General features: G+C 37.2%; 1 protein-coding gene across 1 annotated transcript in view; it reads left to right on the top strand.

Annotated features, from left to right (window-relative positions):
• Positions 1 to 15,824, top strand: part of TRHDE (thyrotropin releasing hormone degrading enzyme) — a 456,456-nt gene that overhangs the window by 239,089 nt on the left and 201,543 nt on the right. Inside the window, exons 4-5 of the mRNA XM_040233874.1 lie at positions 3,665 to 3,819; positions 6,779 to 6,892. Of these exons, the coding sequence (XP_040089808.1) occupies positions 3,665 to 3,819; positions 6,779 to 6,892 (269 nt within the window). The remainder of the gene's footprint in view (positions 1 to 3,664; positions 3,820 to 6,778; positions 6,893 to 15,824) is intronic.

The raw sequence follows: 15,824 nt of genomic DNA, 5'->3' as shown, positions 1-15,824 counted from the left end.
GCATTTGTCATTTGCTCAGTTTCTGTCATTCATTTATGACTTGTTAATTGATCTCTTCCTCCTACACACACCCACATGTGAGTGCCACGAGAGCAGGGGACAAAGAGCCTTGAGGGCAGAACAATGCTTGTATTGAGAAAAGAGGCACTCAAAGATACATGCTTGTGTAAATGACTGCACGTAGTATCTCTATGTGCCCGTTGAAATCCTACTTGTTTTCAGAAATCCAACTCAAATGCTACCTCTTTCAAGAACTAGATCTGATATTCTCTCTCTTTCACAGCACTTTTTATTCTTTATTTCTTGTGTTAAGTTGTCATGTTTCCCTGTAGTGAATACAGGGGCCACACTTGACTTATTTTAATACACATCTCAGACTTACACGGGGGCTGCCCCAGTGGCTCAGCAGTAAAGATTCTGCCTGCCAATGCAGGAATAAAAAGTAGAAGCGACTTTGATCCCTGGGTTGGGAAGATTCCCTGAAGTAGGAAATGGCAACCCACTCCAGTATACTTGCCTGGAAAATCCCATGGACAGAGGAGCCTGGCGGACTACAGTCCACAGGGTCCCAAAGAGTTGGACATGATGAGCAACTGAGCATGCACACAAACTTAAGGACACAGCAAATGCTTAGCTGTTTGTTAACATCATGAATAAATGAAAATTAGATTTAAGACTTGACCATTTAATTTTCTTCTTATTAGGAAATATTTAAAGAATACAGAAAAGAATCAATAATATTATAAGTAATACCCATGGATCCATTATCAGCTTTGAAAAATTGAAAACACATTGGGGGTACTTCCTTGGTCCAGTCGTTAAGACTCTGCCTTCCAATGCAGTGGGGTACAGGTTCGATGCCCGGTCAGGGAACTAAGATCGCACATGCCATGAGGTGTGGCCAAAGGCTAAAAAGTAAAATGAAACGAAACAAAATGCTGGAAGAATTCCCTCGTGGTTCAGTGGCTAAGACTCTGTAGTTCCATTGCAGGGGGCATGAGTTTGATCCCCGACTGGAGAACGGGGACCTGAGCTGCTGCATACTGCACAGCGCATGGAGTGGCCAAGACAAAACTAACTGCATTTGAAATCCATTGTATATGACCCTCTGTGATGTTGTGATTTATAAGAAATATATCCACGTCATTCAGATTTCTCACACGTTTTCTGGCTTACAGTTCCCAAGACCTTCAGAATTTTCCAAGTGAAGAGAAACCTAAAGTTGTCTTTTGTTACGTTAATAAAGTGACTTTTGAAACTCACCTAAGGATGAAGGCTGGTTGCAGGGAAAACTAACCTTGTGATTAGAGGGTTGGAACTTTTAGTCTCACTCCTTGGCCTTGAGAATGAGGGGAAAAGGGCTGGAGACTGACTTCATGCCTCAGTAGCCAATGATTTAATCAACCATCCCTCTCTAGTGAAGTCTCCATAAAACGCCAAAGGTATGGGTGCAGAGAGCTTCCAGGTGGGTGAGCAGGTGGAGATCTGGGGAGAGTGGCACGTCTATGAGAGGGCGCGGATGCTTTTCACCCTTTCAGATGTCTCTTCCATCTGGTTGTTCCTTAGATAGCTTTATAACAAACTGGTGATCTGGAAATTAAATGTCTCTGAGTTCTGTGTGCTGCTCTAGCAAATTAATCAAACGTTATGGGAATCTCTGATTTATAGCCAGTTGGTGAGAAGTGCAGGTAACAACCTAATCTTTCAGTTGCATCCTGATTTGAGGGGGGTGGTGGAACCTCCAGTCTTTAACCTATAGATCAGAAGCAAAGATAACAACCCAGGCTTGGGACTGATTTCTGAAGTGGGGGGTGGTGTGTAGTCTTACAGGACTGAACCTTTATCCTGTGGAATCTGATTCTGTCTTTGGATAGATAGTATCAGAATTGAACAGAACAGTGGGTCACTCTGTTGGAACTGCTTATTGATGGATGTGAGACAACCCCCTCTCTGCCTATGCCATTTGCATACAATCAAAATTGATTCCAGAAACGTAAAAGACTGCCCCTCATTCCTTCTTTCTCCTTTTTACCCTGAAGCGATCCTAATTCTGAATTTGGTGTTTGTCGTTCCTGAACGTGTGTGATTCTGTGTGCATTTACCACTGCTGTTTGTCTGAGCATGAGTGTGCATGTGTGAATACCCATTTTCCACCTATGGTACTATTCGGCTTGCTTTTAAGTAGTGTATGATAAAGGGCATTCTACACTTTGTCCCCTCAGCATTATGTTTTTCTGATTATCCATGCTGATACATGTAGTGTTAGAAGTTTGTGATGAGACTGTTTCAACTGTTGTATGGTATTTCTTTTTAAGAACTGTTTCACAGTTTCTCTGTCCAGTATCTTGGTGAAAGGCATGTAGTTTCTTCTTTCGCTTTTACAAATGGTACCGCAGCAACATTCTTGTACCGTTTTTTTCTTAGCATCCTGGGCTGTGACTCCAGGGTTTATATGGTTAAGTGGAGCCAGCTTGCCAGGGTTTGAATCCTTACGTCGCTGCTTGCTGGCTTTCCCAAGAAGCACTGACCACCAACTATTTTCAGCCCTTCTCCTGAGCATTCATGCCCTATCTCAGCTGCTGGCAACAAGCCATCAACTTGGCTTAGATCCTTTTAATTCCGGTAGATCCTGCTGGAGCCAATTCCCAGATGCCACTGCTTGCTCCTGGAGCCAGACCTCAGCAGGCCTGTGGCTTCACTTGCAATCACTACTTTGCATTTATGTACCATTTCTGGTCCATGGAGAGGTTTATTTTCCAGCCTGGAGATGATGTTTAGTTTTTCCTTTTTATATTTTATTTATCATTGCTATGTGTTTGGAGCAGAAGGAGTACATCAAAGCATGAACTTACTGTGTCACCTTAACCAAAAGTTGATAATATAATACCTTTACCAGCTTTTAAAGTAAGCAGAAATCTTAAAATCATCTAATCATAGATTTTTGGAGCTGGAAGGGATTTTAGAGATTATGATGTCTAATAACCTCATTTTGTAGGTGAGAGAATTGTGGTCTTGAGAAATTAAGTGATTTATTGATGTCATATATTTAGTTAATGATGGAGGCAGGACCAGAACCAAAGTCTGCAGGTTCCCTCAATAGTCCTTTTGATACTACATCGTCCATTATAACTTTCTTTATATGAGCTATATTTACATGTAACATTTTATTTTTAACAGAACTCAAAAATACATTAAAATTAAGCAATTACAAATAGGACATGTCAGATTTTTAAACCACTGTGAGATGTTTTCTTTTGAACAATATTGAGGTAAAAGCAAGAGTACAGTATTCTCTGCATTGAGCTGATATATTTTCATCAGAAGGCACAGTGCCTTTTGACTCTGTAGATTCCTGCTGCATTTGGTTTCCTTGACTTTCTGCAGCTTATTAGGATAGGCGCATCAATAATGGTGCTGATACTTCCCACCTCCTCCACCACTGGTCTGAAAATGGACTGTGATGGATGGATACGGCCAGCATTTACAGTGATAGCCCATATTTCTGCTGTCATGTAGAAATGGCAGGTAGTTTAATTTAGAAAAAAAAATTACTAAGAAAGAGCAAGTATTCTTTTTAATGAGAATTTCTGGACTTTTGTTGGACATGCGTTTAGAATCTAATGTGTTTGTTAAAGCCTTTGGAATTGTTTTATTTTATTTCTAGATCTTTTAGCTGTGCCTAAGCATCCGTATGCTGCTATGGAGAACTGGGGACTAAGTATTTTTGTGGAACAAAGAATACTGCTGGATCCCAGTGTTTCGTCTATTTCTTATTTGCTGGATGTCACCATGGTCATTGTTCATGAGATATGTCACCAGGTATGAAAAAAGGATCAGGTGTAAGTATAATTGCAAACTATGGAGGATGTGAAATGATATCAGACAGTTAGATTAGGAGTTCAATTGTTATCCCCCCAATTGAGTTTTAATTCGGTGTAGAGCACTGTGTAGTGCTTTCCAGAAGATATGTCACTTTTCTTAAATGACAGTACAAACGAAAGCAAGGGCACAGATTGTACTGAATGAGGAACTGTCATTCAGTTTAGGTGAGGAGTGAGATGGCATCGCTACCCAGCAGGCTCTTTGGAGACCCCACCCACTCACTATTCTTTGTCAACCTTGCTTTATTTCCTTGTGATTATTGGTGTGTATATTTGATAAGTGCAGTGATGGTGATGATTTATTGCATTGCTGCAAGATGCAGCTGAGTTCTGTGTACATGTCGAAATTTGCTTCTGCTGAAATCAATTTGTTATTCCCCTTCTCCCATCACACAGACACTTAGGAAGTCTTTCACTAACTCAGCCACAGACTCTTTGTTCTGAAATGATTGATTTTTTTTTGTCTTGGCATGTTTAGAAATTCATATGTAAATTAGTCTGCTTTGTCGTGAAGCTAAGATAAAATTAATTTCATGCACTTTACTACAGTGAGCGAAAGGTATTACAGAGACTTCACAATACCAATTTGAATCTTGATTCTAATGAAAAGAATAACTGAAAATAAACGTCTGTGCTTTAATAAAAAGGACGTTGTCCTGGTGACGGGAAACTATGGATAGTTTGTAAGTGAAAACACCAGAAATCTCAGTGTGAAACCGTAAGACTTCAACTTGTTATCGTTTTAAAAAGTTTGAAAACCTTAAAGAGAGGTAGAAAATGTTGTCAGTGAAGAAAGCTGAATAGGTAAATGCTAATACATGAACACAGACTTCATGATCAATTGTTCCGGGCCACGTGACTATTTACCTAAATGTCAGCCTTCTGCAGTGAACCTGTGTGGTGTTTGTACCAGCCATGCTGCTCAGCTAGGGCATGTGTTCCTTGCTTGAGTGACTTGAGCGGATCCATAGTAGAGATAACTAGTGCTTCTCTATTGTGCTAAAAGTGGTTTCCAGCTAATCATATAATTCTTTGATGCAAAAACTGATTCCTTTTTGAATGTTCCTAGACACAAGTTACATGTAGAGTTCTTTTGAAATAAGAGCATACTGACAGTCGTTGTTCCTAGAACTGGATTTCATTTGTTCCAGACTCTCAGTTACTTTCTTGTTTTAGCTTAGTGATGTTCAGCTACTTACTATGAGGAAATGAACCAGAAGCTGGGAGAAACACATAATAATTTCCACTGTCAACGCCAAAGTATTTTCTACATTACTGTCTCTCCTCACCTACTTCTTATTGCAGTTTTTAAGATAGACTTTTAATTGCTGATCAAGAATAAAAAATACTTAAAATATCATTTAACTTGTGGTCATCAGCATGTTCAGAATTATCTTGTATTTGTATTTCGATTAGAGATCCTTTTGAGTAAGAGATACTTTATTATTAATATTGAAACGCTGAAACGCTCTGCCACCAAGCTATTTAGCTCTTAAAGCCGTAGAGCTATGATCTGATACTTGCCTGACTGTCTTTTCCTTCTGTTTCTTAAATAGCTCACTCCCACTTAGAATCTTCACACTAAGAGTTACTTATAAATGCCTGAAATCCTCTTGCCTAAGGCTTTCTCATGGCTCCTTCTTATCATTAAAGTCTGAGCTCAAATGTCATCTGGTTAGAGAGAACCTTTTGGCTTTTACAATCTAAAGCAACCCCTCCCCCATACATATCACGTTTTAATAGGACCTGAAATTCTATTGTTTCTTTGTTTCTTTTTTATTTTCTATCTCACCTCATTGTCCCTTCCTCCGCAATAAAGTGTTCCCTGCCTCAGAAGGGATGTTGTCTAACTTTTCATCATTAAATCCCAAGCGTCATAGTTCCTGGTATATAATGTTTTTTGTTTGTTTTGTTTTTTTAATGAAAAAAGAATTCCTTTAAGCTTTTTCTGAACTCAGCAAGGAATTCAGAGTAATGCATCATGATCTAATCAAAACACCAATTAAAAATTACAACATCATTTTTCCTGACGTGATCTTAGGGGGTTTTTTGGTCCAAAACTCATTATCATAGGATCATGGAGAGTCAGGCGTGGAGCATCTTGAAAGCCTTCGGTTCTTTCGGTCAGCTGACGTTGTCTGTGAATTGCCTCTGCCACTGGAAGGTGCTGCTCCAGTACTTCCTGTGGTGAGCTCACTACTTCTTGAGGCAGTATTTTCCATCTTCATCCATTTTAGTCTGTTAGGGGGTCTCCTGCATTTTTAGCAACCTCTACCAATTGACAGGCTTTCCTGGTGGCTCAGATGGTAAAGCATCTGCCTGCAATATGGGAGACCCAGGTTTGATCCCTGGGTTGGGAAGATCTCCTGGAGAAGGAAATGGCAACCCACTCCAGTATTCCTGCCTGGAGAATCCCAGGGACGGAGGAGCATGGTAGGCTACAGTCCATGGGGTCGCAAAGAGTCGGACACGACTGAGCGACTTCACTTGACTTCACTTCACCAATTGACAAAGCCCAATTTCCAACAATTAGTCCTGATTTGTCTCCTGCAGGGCCACAGAACCCAAGCTTCTTCTAAATATTAGGTCTTCAAATATTTGAAGACAACTGTCAACAATTTTTTTTTTTTCTCCTGAGTCCTTTCTTTCCTAGGTTAAATATTCTTTTCCTGTTCCTTGATCATTTTATTTTTGTTCTACCCTGCATGCACTTATTAAAAAATTAGCATCACCCAAGTAGTTCAGTTAATAGTCTTGTTATAACCTATTTTAGGATCACAAAATCAGTTAGAAAATGAATTCCAGTTGTGATCGTCATAGTTGAATACATTTAATCCTAGATGAGATAACTGGCTAGAGGTGATTTTTATCTGATGCCCATTCATCTGTGATGGCAGTGGTTTGGTGACCTCGTGACTCCCGTGTGGTGGGAAGACGTGTGGCTGAAGGAAGGGTTTGCTCACTACTTTGAGTTCGTTGGCACAGACTACCTCTATCCCGGCTGGAACATGGTAAGTGCATTTCTCTTTAATTGTTTGGAACTCTCAGTGAAAGTTTGATCCCATGTCATGTTGGGCTTATCTGATCATGAGACGTGTTTGAAAATGCCAACTGATGCATGAAAAAAATTAGCTACCCAACAAAAGAAATGTAACCCAAAATATAAATGGTAGTATTCTAGAAGAATTCTCTTTTAGTTATTAGAACTAAATACAGTCTGATTAGTTATCCGTTGATTTCAAAATACTACAAGTTTTCTAAATAAAAATATTTTAGATTGCAATATTTGATAACAAAGATAAACTATCCCATAATTGATAAGGTAATAGCAATTGATGTTATATTTTAAATGTGTATAGGATATCTCAATATATAGGAAGGAAAATGAGAACTTAATATTCAGTGTGATGAACTCAAAACATAGCTAAAATCTTTGATACGTTATTTGTTTTTACTTTAGGATTAAATGATTTAATGAGATCACTAATTTTATAAAGAGTTGTGTGCGTTATATCCAAACTTGTATGTCTGAATCTGAAGTAGAGTTTATTGTACCAGAAGCAGTGACGTTCTTGAACATCCTAGAAGAAAAGTGGAGGGGGGATATGATTTCTATATGTTGTTTAATATAAGTTTTTCATTTTATGGGCTTCCCTGGTGGCTCAGATGGTAAAGCGTCTGCCTGCATTGCAGGAGACCTGGATTTGTTTCCTGGGTTGGGAAGATCCCCTGGAGAAGGCAATGGCAACCCACTCCAGTACTCTTGCCTGGAGAGTCCCATGGACAGAGGAGCCTTGTAAGCTACAGTCAGTCCATGGGGTCGCAAAGAGTCAGACACGACTGAGCGGCTTCACTTCACTTCACTTCATTTTTATACAAGCTTCCATTAAGGAGTAAGTGACTATGTTATTAAATAGAACCCAGGATGTAGGCTGTTTTGGAATTTGAACTTTACTTATTTTTAAAATTTATTTCATTATTATTTTTGGCTGTACTGGGTCCCAGTTGCTGCTCGGGGCTTCCCCCTGTTGCCGCAGGTGGGGACTACTCTTTAGCTGTGGTGTGAGGGTGTGGAGCACGGGCTCCAGGGTGCCTGTGCTTGGTTGCTCCGAGGCACATGGGCTCCTCCCGGATCAGGGACCGAACCTGTGTCTCCTGCACTGGCAGTCAGATTCTTTGCCCCTGAGCTGCCAGGGAAGTCTGGAACTTGAATTTTAAATTTAAGTGGCACTATGTAAAAGTTGCAAAATACTAACATTTGCCAACTTCCAGAAGCTCAAATTTCACCTGTGTTATAGCTTGAGTGATAATATAAATTTATTTTACACCACTCGGTTTTTGATAAACTACTAATATATGTGATTATCTAATTATCTGTCATGATTACAAGTGTGATATGGTGAAATATAAAGTTGTCCATTAAGTCATGATATAACTTTTCTACCATACTCCTACTGAGTATAAAAGGTGATGTTACAATATCTCAGAAGAAATGTTGCAATTGTAATATCATACTGATATGTTTGAATTATCCAGTTTTATTTATATTTTATAAAAACAACATGGTTCATTTGTACAAATATGTGAATTAATTTTACTTGGCCTTATATATCTAGGTATATATCTATAAATAATACAATTTAAAAAATCTTATTTGAACTATTTTATTATATCATTGAAATTAATTTAGAAAATGCTTTTAAAGAACTTTGAAGAAAAATCATCAATAGCATGCAATATTTATTATTAAAGGTATTTGTTAAACAAATATGCAGTTTTAAAACTGAAATATTAAGGATATTGAAACATTTGTAAAAATATATTTTGGTTTCTAATTGACTTTCAACCAAATTTGTTTAAAATTTTTATTTAATTTTCATTATGCTGTGAGTTATTACTGATTGGTAATTCTGTTATGTTTTAATGTTTAAAATGTTAGTATTATAAATGACATGTTACTCATATAGGTAAGTTTTTTTTTTTTAGCTCATTGACCTATCTATGACAAAATCTATTCAGCATTATAAAAATAAATCTTAGATTGACAAGCTATGAACAGAATTATACTCATGGTGAAAACTGACAGTTTTTGATGGTTTTAGCATTGCAGTCTACCCCAAGTTTCAATGTTCTCATACTGAATTTTGTTTTCAAATAATTTTTTATATTCCTTCATTATTTTATCAATCAAATTATAAACAGAGAGCATTTTTATAAGAATATTGAAAATGAATACAGAGTATAGGTAACACTTCTGATACTTTATCCTAAATACAATAAAGACCATGTATTGAAAGCATTTATAGCAAATGTTTTGGTGTGGTAAGATATAAATCCATATTTTATAATAAAAAATGGGGATTAATGATGGATTACACTAAGAAATGAAAGCATAAACTCCATCACAATTAACTAGGCAACAGTGGAAGCAAGCTTTGTTGTTATGTCTCTTTATGTTCAGGTTAAGATCACAAATACTTTCTCTTATTGGCTGCTTTTGCTTTTTTAGTAGTTTTTAAAATTTAGTTTGTAGAGTACTTCAGTATATTAAATTTATAAAACCTGTAAGAAGAGACTCTAAACAAATGCTCCTCCGTGATCATTAATATCCTCTTTGCAAACAAAAATTTCAGACAAGTCAGCCACATAAATAAGAAAGGATATTAAGTGACTTTAAGGCTGTGTCAGCACTATTTTTCATAATGGCATCAGCAAAAGAGTGAAAGAAATACTAGGAAGAACAAGAATGATGACTGTGTCAGCAGTAACTCATACTGTTGTGATATACACAAGAGCTTAACTATGAGAGCAAGGCTCAGGCTGCACTAGAACTTAGCTGAAATTAGAAAAGTCAGAAGTCAGACGTGTCTCAGAAGACTTAAAGTAAGCAAGCTGACCTCTTTTGCCTCTAATCTCAAAAACCGTGGTTTTGTTATTTTTAGACAACAATGCTCAAACACTGAAATACAACTTCAACTTGCTAGGGAGATTACTATGACAGTCTATGTTTTATGGAAAAGCAATAAAGAAGCCCAGAATTATACAATACTGTTAAGGAAGCTAAACCTAAGCTCTGGTTTAGGATAGTATACTTATGTGGCCTCTTAGGCTGTATACACGCATATGTATGTGTTTATAGATAGTTTCTGCTGAAGAAATAATGTTTTTTACATTAAGAACACTACATGAAATAAACACTACTATCAAATCTTTTTCCCCAACAAACTAACCAAGTATACCATTTTATAGACATGAGTCTTTACAGGTAGTATGATATAAGGTTAGGAAATAGATTGACAAGAAGTAATTCAGATTCCAAAAAGGCATTTCACTTCTTGACTCATCTTTATCACTTGAGAAATGGGAGATTGTACTGACTTAGTAAGCACACATGATTTTTGTGAGGATAAAATAACTTGCAAGTTCTTTGAAATCCATGAACAAATGTGAGTAGGTTTCATAGACCTGGAAAATAATAATGTTCCATTAGAAAGGGGCATTGATTTTATGTATAAATACCCTAACACTTCCAACCTTAGTAAGCTATTTTGATGCCCTAGATTTTATAACGATTACCTATAGATTGAGTTGGATCATAAGGAAAGCTGAGGACTGAAGAAACTGATGCTCTCAAACTGTGGTGTTGGCAAAGATTCTTGAGAGTTCCTTGGACAGCAGGGAGATCAAACCAGTGAATCCTAAAGGAAATCAACCCTGAATATTCTTTGGAAGGACTGATGCTGAAACTGCAGTACTTTGGCCACCTGATGTGAAGAGCCAACTCATTGGAAGAAACTCTGATCCTGGGAAAGACTGAAGGCAGGAGAAGGGGGTGACAGAGAATGAGATGGTTGGGTGGCATCACTGACCAATGGACATGAGTTTGAGCAAGCTCAGGGAGATCGTGAAGGACAGGGAAGCCTGGGGTGCTGAAGTCCTTGGGATCACAAAGAGTCAAACATGATTAATGACAGAACAACAACGTGTAAAGATTACAAAAAAAAATTCTGTAAACTTTGTATATAGACTCAGTCTCTTCAAATCAATGCTTATCTATATTGGCAATGTGGACTATTTTATAGGTACATAAGCTTTATATCATGTTTCATTCATCAAACAGAAGTGTCAAGATCACTTAGATTATCTTGTGAGGTTAGATTTCATAGGGTGAGTCGACAACCTGAAGACTATTCTATCACAGTTTGTTGTTAAGGACAATATTATTGGATGAATTAAGTTGCATTAAGCTATTGATGACAGTCATATTAAATCTTACTGTGATTCCTCCAAAGGGAGAAAATAAAGGATCCATGCAGCATAGTTACTGTTCGACAATTATCATTTTAATTTGAAAAAGGTCTATGATAAAAGAGTTTTAATACAAGAAAAGGATAAATAGTAAAATGATACCATGAAGAAATCCTTATTTTGCAGACCCGGTGCTGATGTAGGCAAAATCATATTCCCTGTGCGTATTGGACTGGTTTTCACTGCAATCAACCCTGCATATTACACAGGTTTTCACTATAATCAGCCCTGCCTATTGCACAAGTTTTCACTATAATTTGTATCTATATGATAGATGTATCCTGTAGTTTCCTGAATGTAGCCTTGTAAGAATGTGCTTGCTATAATGAGAATTATTAAACATGTGTATATTCTCTTATTAAATAACTTGGGATGCTAAGGAGCTTCACACAGCATTAACTTTAGACACTGATAAAGTCCAAGGACTGGGAATTCATCTTAAATTTTTATGAGGGCACATACCTGGGCAGAAAGATAAGTATTAATAGAGAATTGTGCAGCTAAACTTAATTATGCTAAATACTTAGGATATCTCAAAGTGTATTGCCCAAAACCTTGATAAATGTTCTCAATTGTTTTTATCATGGTCAGGATTAAAATGGTAAAAATGAATTCTGCCATTAGACTCAGTATGTGGTAAAACAAAAATTACCTGCTAAATTTAATAGGCATTGCAATAAAATTATCTTTACTTCTCAAATTATTTTATTTTTATTGAAAAAGAAGATGAGAAAATCATTGGTGAACTGAAATAGATACAGAATTTATTGAGTTCATTTGTTTCCAATTTAAACGTAAAGATATATTGATTAATTATTCCAAACAATAATAAAAACTCTGCTATTCAGAGAGGGGGAAATAGAAAATTAGAGAAAAATTATTTTTGTTAATATGTTACTTGCTCAGCTCTTCATGTCTTAAGTCCACCTTTGATTTAATGTCTATAAAGAAAAATGCTTTCACGTGCCTTTCAGAGTTAGTTAATACACATTTCAACAATAGTTGGTATGTTGGTACTTATAATTCATCAATATTAAAATATATTTGCCCAGGAGAGCCAAGGTGTCAGAGATGGACCATCTGGGAATAAAATATTTGTTTTAGAATCTTACCTTCAGTTCAGTCAGTCGCTCAGTTGTGTCCGACTCTTTGAGACCCCATGAATCGCAGCACGCCAGGCCTCCCTGTCCATCACCAACTCCCGGAGTTCACTCAGATTCACGTCCATCCAGTCAGTGATGCCATCCAGCCATCTCACCCTCTGTCGTCCCCTTCTCCTCTTGCCCCCAATCCCTCCCAGCATCAGAGTCTTATCCAGTGAGTCAACTCTTCCCATGAGGTGGCCAAAGTACTGGAGTTTCAGCTTTAGCATCATTCCTTCCAAAGAAATCCCAGGGCTGATCTCCTTCAGAATGGACTGGTTGGATCTCCTTGCAGTCCAAGGGACTCTCAAGAGTCTTCTCCAACACCACAGTTCAAAAGCATCAATTCTTCGGTGCTCAGCCTTCTTCACAGTCCAACTCTCACATCCATACATGACCACAGGAAAAACCATAGCCTTGACTAGATGGACCTTAGTCGGCAATACCAAATAAATGTGTGTATATATGTAGATTTTCCATGCAGTTGTATTTTGTCTACTGTGATAAAAAAATCCACATATAATATTCTACTCCTGATGTCAGTAAATTAAAAGATGATGCAATTGTTTTCAACTGGTCGATATTTTATTCTCATCTGATTGACATATTGAATGTGAAAAATTTAAAGACTTCTATTGGTTAGTCCCAAGGGTCTGTGATATTTTTGATCCATCCAGTAGCTGAAACAGTGACATTTACATTGAAAGACTAGAAGAAAAGTAGAAGGGGTGCCCCTGGGTCTGTTGGGGGTCACAGTCTTCAAAATGGACTTCTTTGTGCTTTCCCTTACTCTTCCCTCCGAATCCCTCTGTAAGTAATCTTTCTTCATGTTGAAAACATTAACTTTTGTTTTTTAAAGAAGAGAAAAAAATTTTTTTTTCTTATTTGAGGAAATCTGGGGAGCAGCAGCCTTCTATTCTGGGAAAATGGGGTTGCTTTCTCCTTAGCATTAGTGGTCAGAGAAGTTTGGAGGTTTGGTGGACAATTTTTGCTTGTTATTGTTGAGTCACTAAGTCATGTCTCACTCTTTTACATAATAGACACATAGAAAAAGTCCACAGAGGAAATAAGAGCTAGCAAAGAGAACAATCTTAGAGAAAAGTTTCTCGTAGAATTTGTCTGAATTCTGAGTAAATGAAAGTGGATTCTGAGATGCAAAGGCCTAATGCATTGAGAATGAGATTTACACTCAGAATGTACAAATAAGTTTAATCTAGAGGAAGGCAATGGCACCCCATTCCAGTACTCTTGCCTGGAAAATCCCATGGGTGGGGGAGCCTGGTAGGCTGTAGTCCATGGGGTCACTAATAGTCGGACACGACTGAGTGATTTCACTTTGACTTTTCACTTTAATGCATTGGAGAAGGAAATGGCAACCCACTCCAGTGTTCTTGCCTGGAGAATCCCAGGGACGGGGGAGCCCGATGGGCTGCTGTCTATGGGATCGCACAGAGTCGGACACGACTGAAGCGACTTAGCAGCAGGATGTCAGTGTTAAGAAGCAGGTCAGAGACTTGGCTTCTGATTAATGATGACTAAAGAGATATTAGGCCTTCCCAAGTGGCTCAGTGGTAAAGAATTTGCCTGCCAGTGCAGGAGACACAGGAGATGTGGGTTCAATCCCTGAGTTGGGAACATACCCTGGAGGAGGAAATGGCACCCCACTCTGGTATTCTTGCCTGCAAAGTCCCATGGATAGAGGAGCCTGGTGGGCTACAGTCTACGAGGTTGCAAAGAGTTGGACATAACTGGGCATGCATGCACAAAAAGATATTAAAAATTTATAGCAAAGAAGAACAGTGAAAAAAAGAAATGCACCTGTTGTACTAACGTTAAAATAATTCTCACTAAAGCTAATACATAACTAATTGGGTTAATATTTTCTCGTTAGGACTAATTCGGTGCTTTTTACCAATGACCTTACTGATGTGCTGGTAGCCCTGTTAAGAATATCAATTAGAAGGAAGAGTGAATAAGGCCAGTCTTTAGTTAACTGTTGATGTACATTAACTGACTTAGAAACTTTATGGTAAAAATACATTTTTGAGATGACAACTGAAGTATTGATAATACATTCATATATTTGTTTATACTTATAGATTTTGTGTAACAATCAAGATGTTGGCTTCACAGTTTGAGAAATGGAAACTTTTGAAAAGCTTATTATCAAAGTGTGTTGTTTCAGAAAATGTAAATCTGCTTTATTTACTGCTTCAAATGAAAGGCCAACTTTTATTAAATACTTTTAGAAAGGGAAGAAAAAGTAAACATAACTCATTAGTATTCATATATACTTCTATACAGGTATGTATCTGAGAGGGTTTTCTTAGTCACATTACCTCACTTTTTTAACTAAATGAATTTTTAAAATTTAAAACAAAGCTGCAGATTGAAATTTCATGTATGTTCTTAAAGGATGATTTTTTAAAAAGCCATTTATGTTCAGAAAGACACTAAGTGTTTCAGGTTTTGTATATTTTAAACTTAGTGATAAAAGATAAATGAGCATTCCCTTTGGAATAAAATATTCCTTCCAGAGACTATGTGCAAGTTTGCATTGTGCCAAGTTCTTTCTACCTTTCCCTAGGAATTGCAAAAGCAACCAATACATTGACAGGATTAGACACTTCCTAAGAAGAAAACTTTTGCTGAACCTGGAGCCTAACAATAATGCAAGGCTGTCCTTTTTCATATCTAGGGACAATGCAGGAAAAGTTAACCCATTCATTACCAGGTGAGAGCAGTTTGTGAGCAAAATGTTCCGACATCACTTGATCAACAGAAAATGGATGATGTCAAAAATATACCAAGACAATTAAGTGTTCTGTTAGACATCATTGTTCATAAGTATTTATGACTTGCAATAGCAGATTATACCAGTTTAATCTGTCCTTTTACTACACTTGGTTTAAAAAAAAAGTTTATCTTCTTACAATACATGAATTGCTCAACACTTTATATTAGTCAGTATATTATAGATATATTACAAAGAATTTGCTTTGCAAAATCTGTAATATGAACATAACCAAAAAGAAAAACTGGGGACCAAGAGGACAACCAAAGACTAATTCATTAATTTTCCAGTTATTAATCACCCTTAACCAGGCCGCTATGTGCGTTAAAAGACATTAGAACACAACTTATTTCTAAACCAGGAGTGACTGTTTCAGTCCATAACACTTTATGGGACTTTTTTTTTTTCCTTCTTTTCATTAAGGTTACTTTAACACTGTTCAAATGTTACTTGACAAGAATGTGATAAATGCAAGTAGATAGTTCAAGTGATATTTTCAAAGAGCCAAAAATGTAAGAGAGCTTCCTGTCCAGAGAAAGCAAAAAACAATAATTTGAGGCTGGTGAGATTTTGCTTCAATTACTCCAGTAATACTTGCAAAAATAAAGACATGTAATATTTACTGTGTACTATTAAGCACTTTACATATGCTAATTCCCTGTGAAACAGAGTAAGACCTTCTGCTATGTATCTTGAAAG

Source organism: Oryx dammah, unplaced genomic scaffold (assembly GCF_014754425.2).
Source record: "Oryx dammah isolate SB20612 unplaced genomic scaffold, SCBI_Odam_1.1 HiC_scaffold_29, whole genome shotgun sequence".
Lineage (NCBI taxonomy): Eukaryota > Metazoa > Chordata > Mammalia > Artiodactyla > Bovidae > Oryx > Oryx dammah.
The sequence above is the reverse complement of the archived record's forward strand: the minus strand, read 5'-3'. Positions and strand labels throughout refer to the sequence as shown.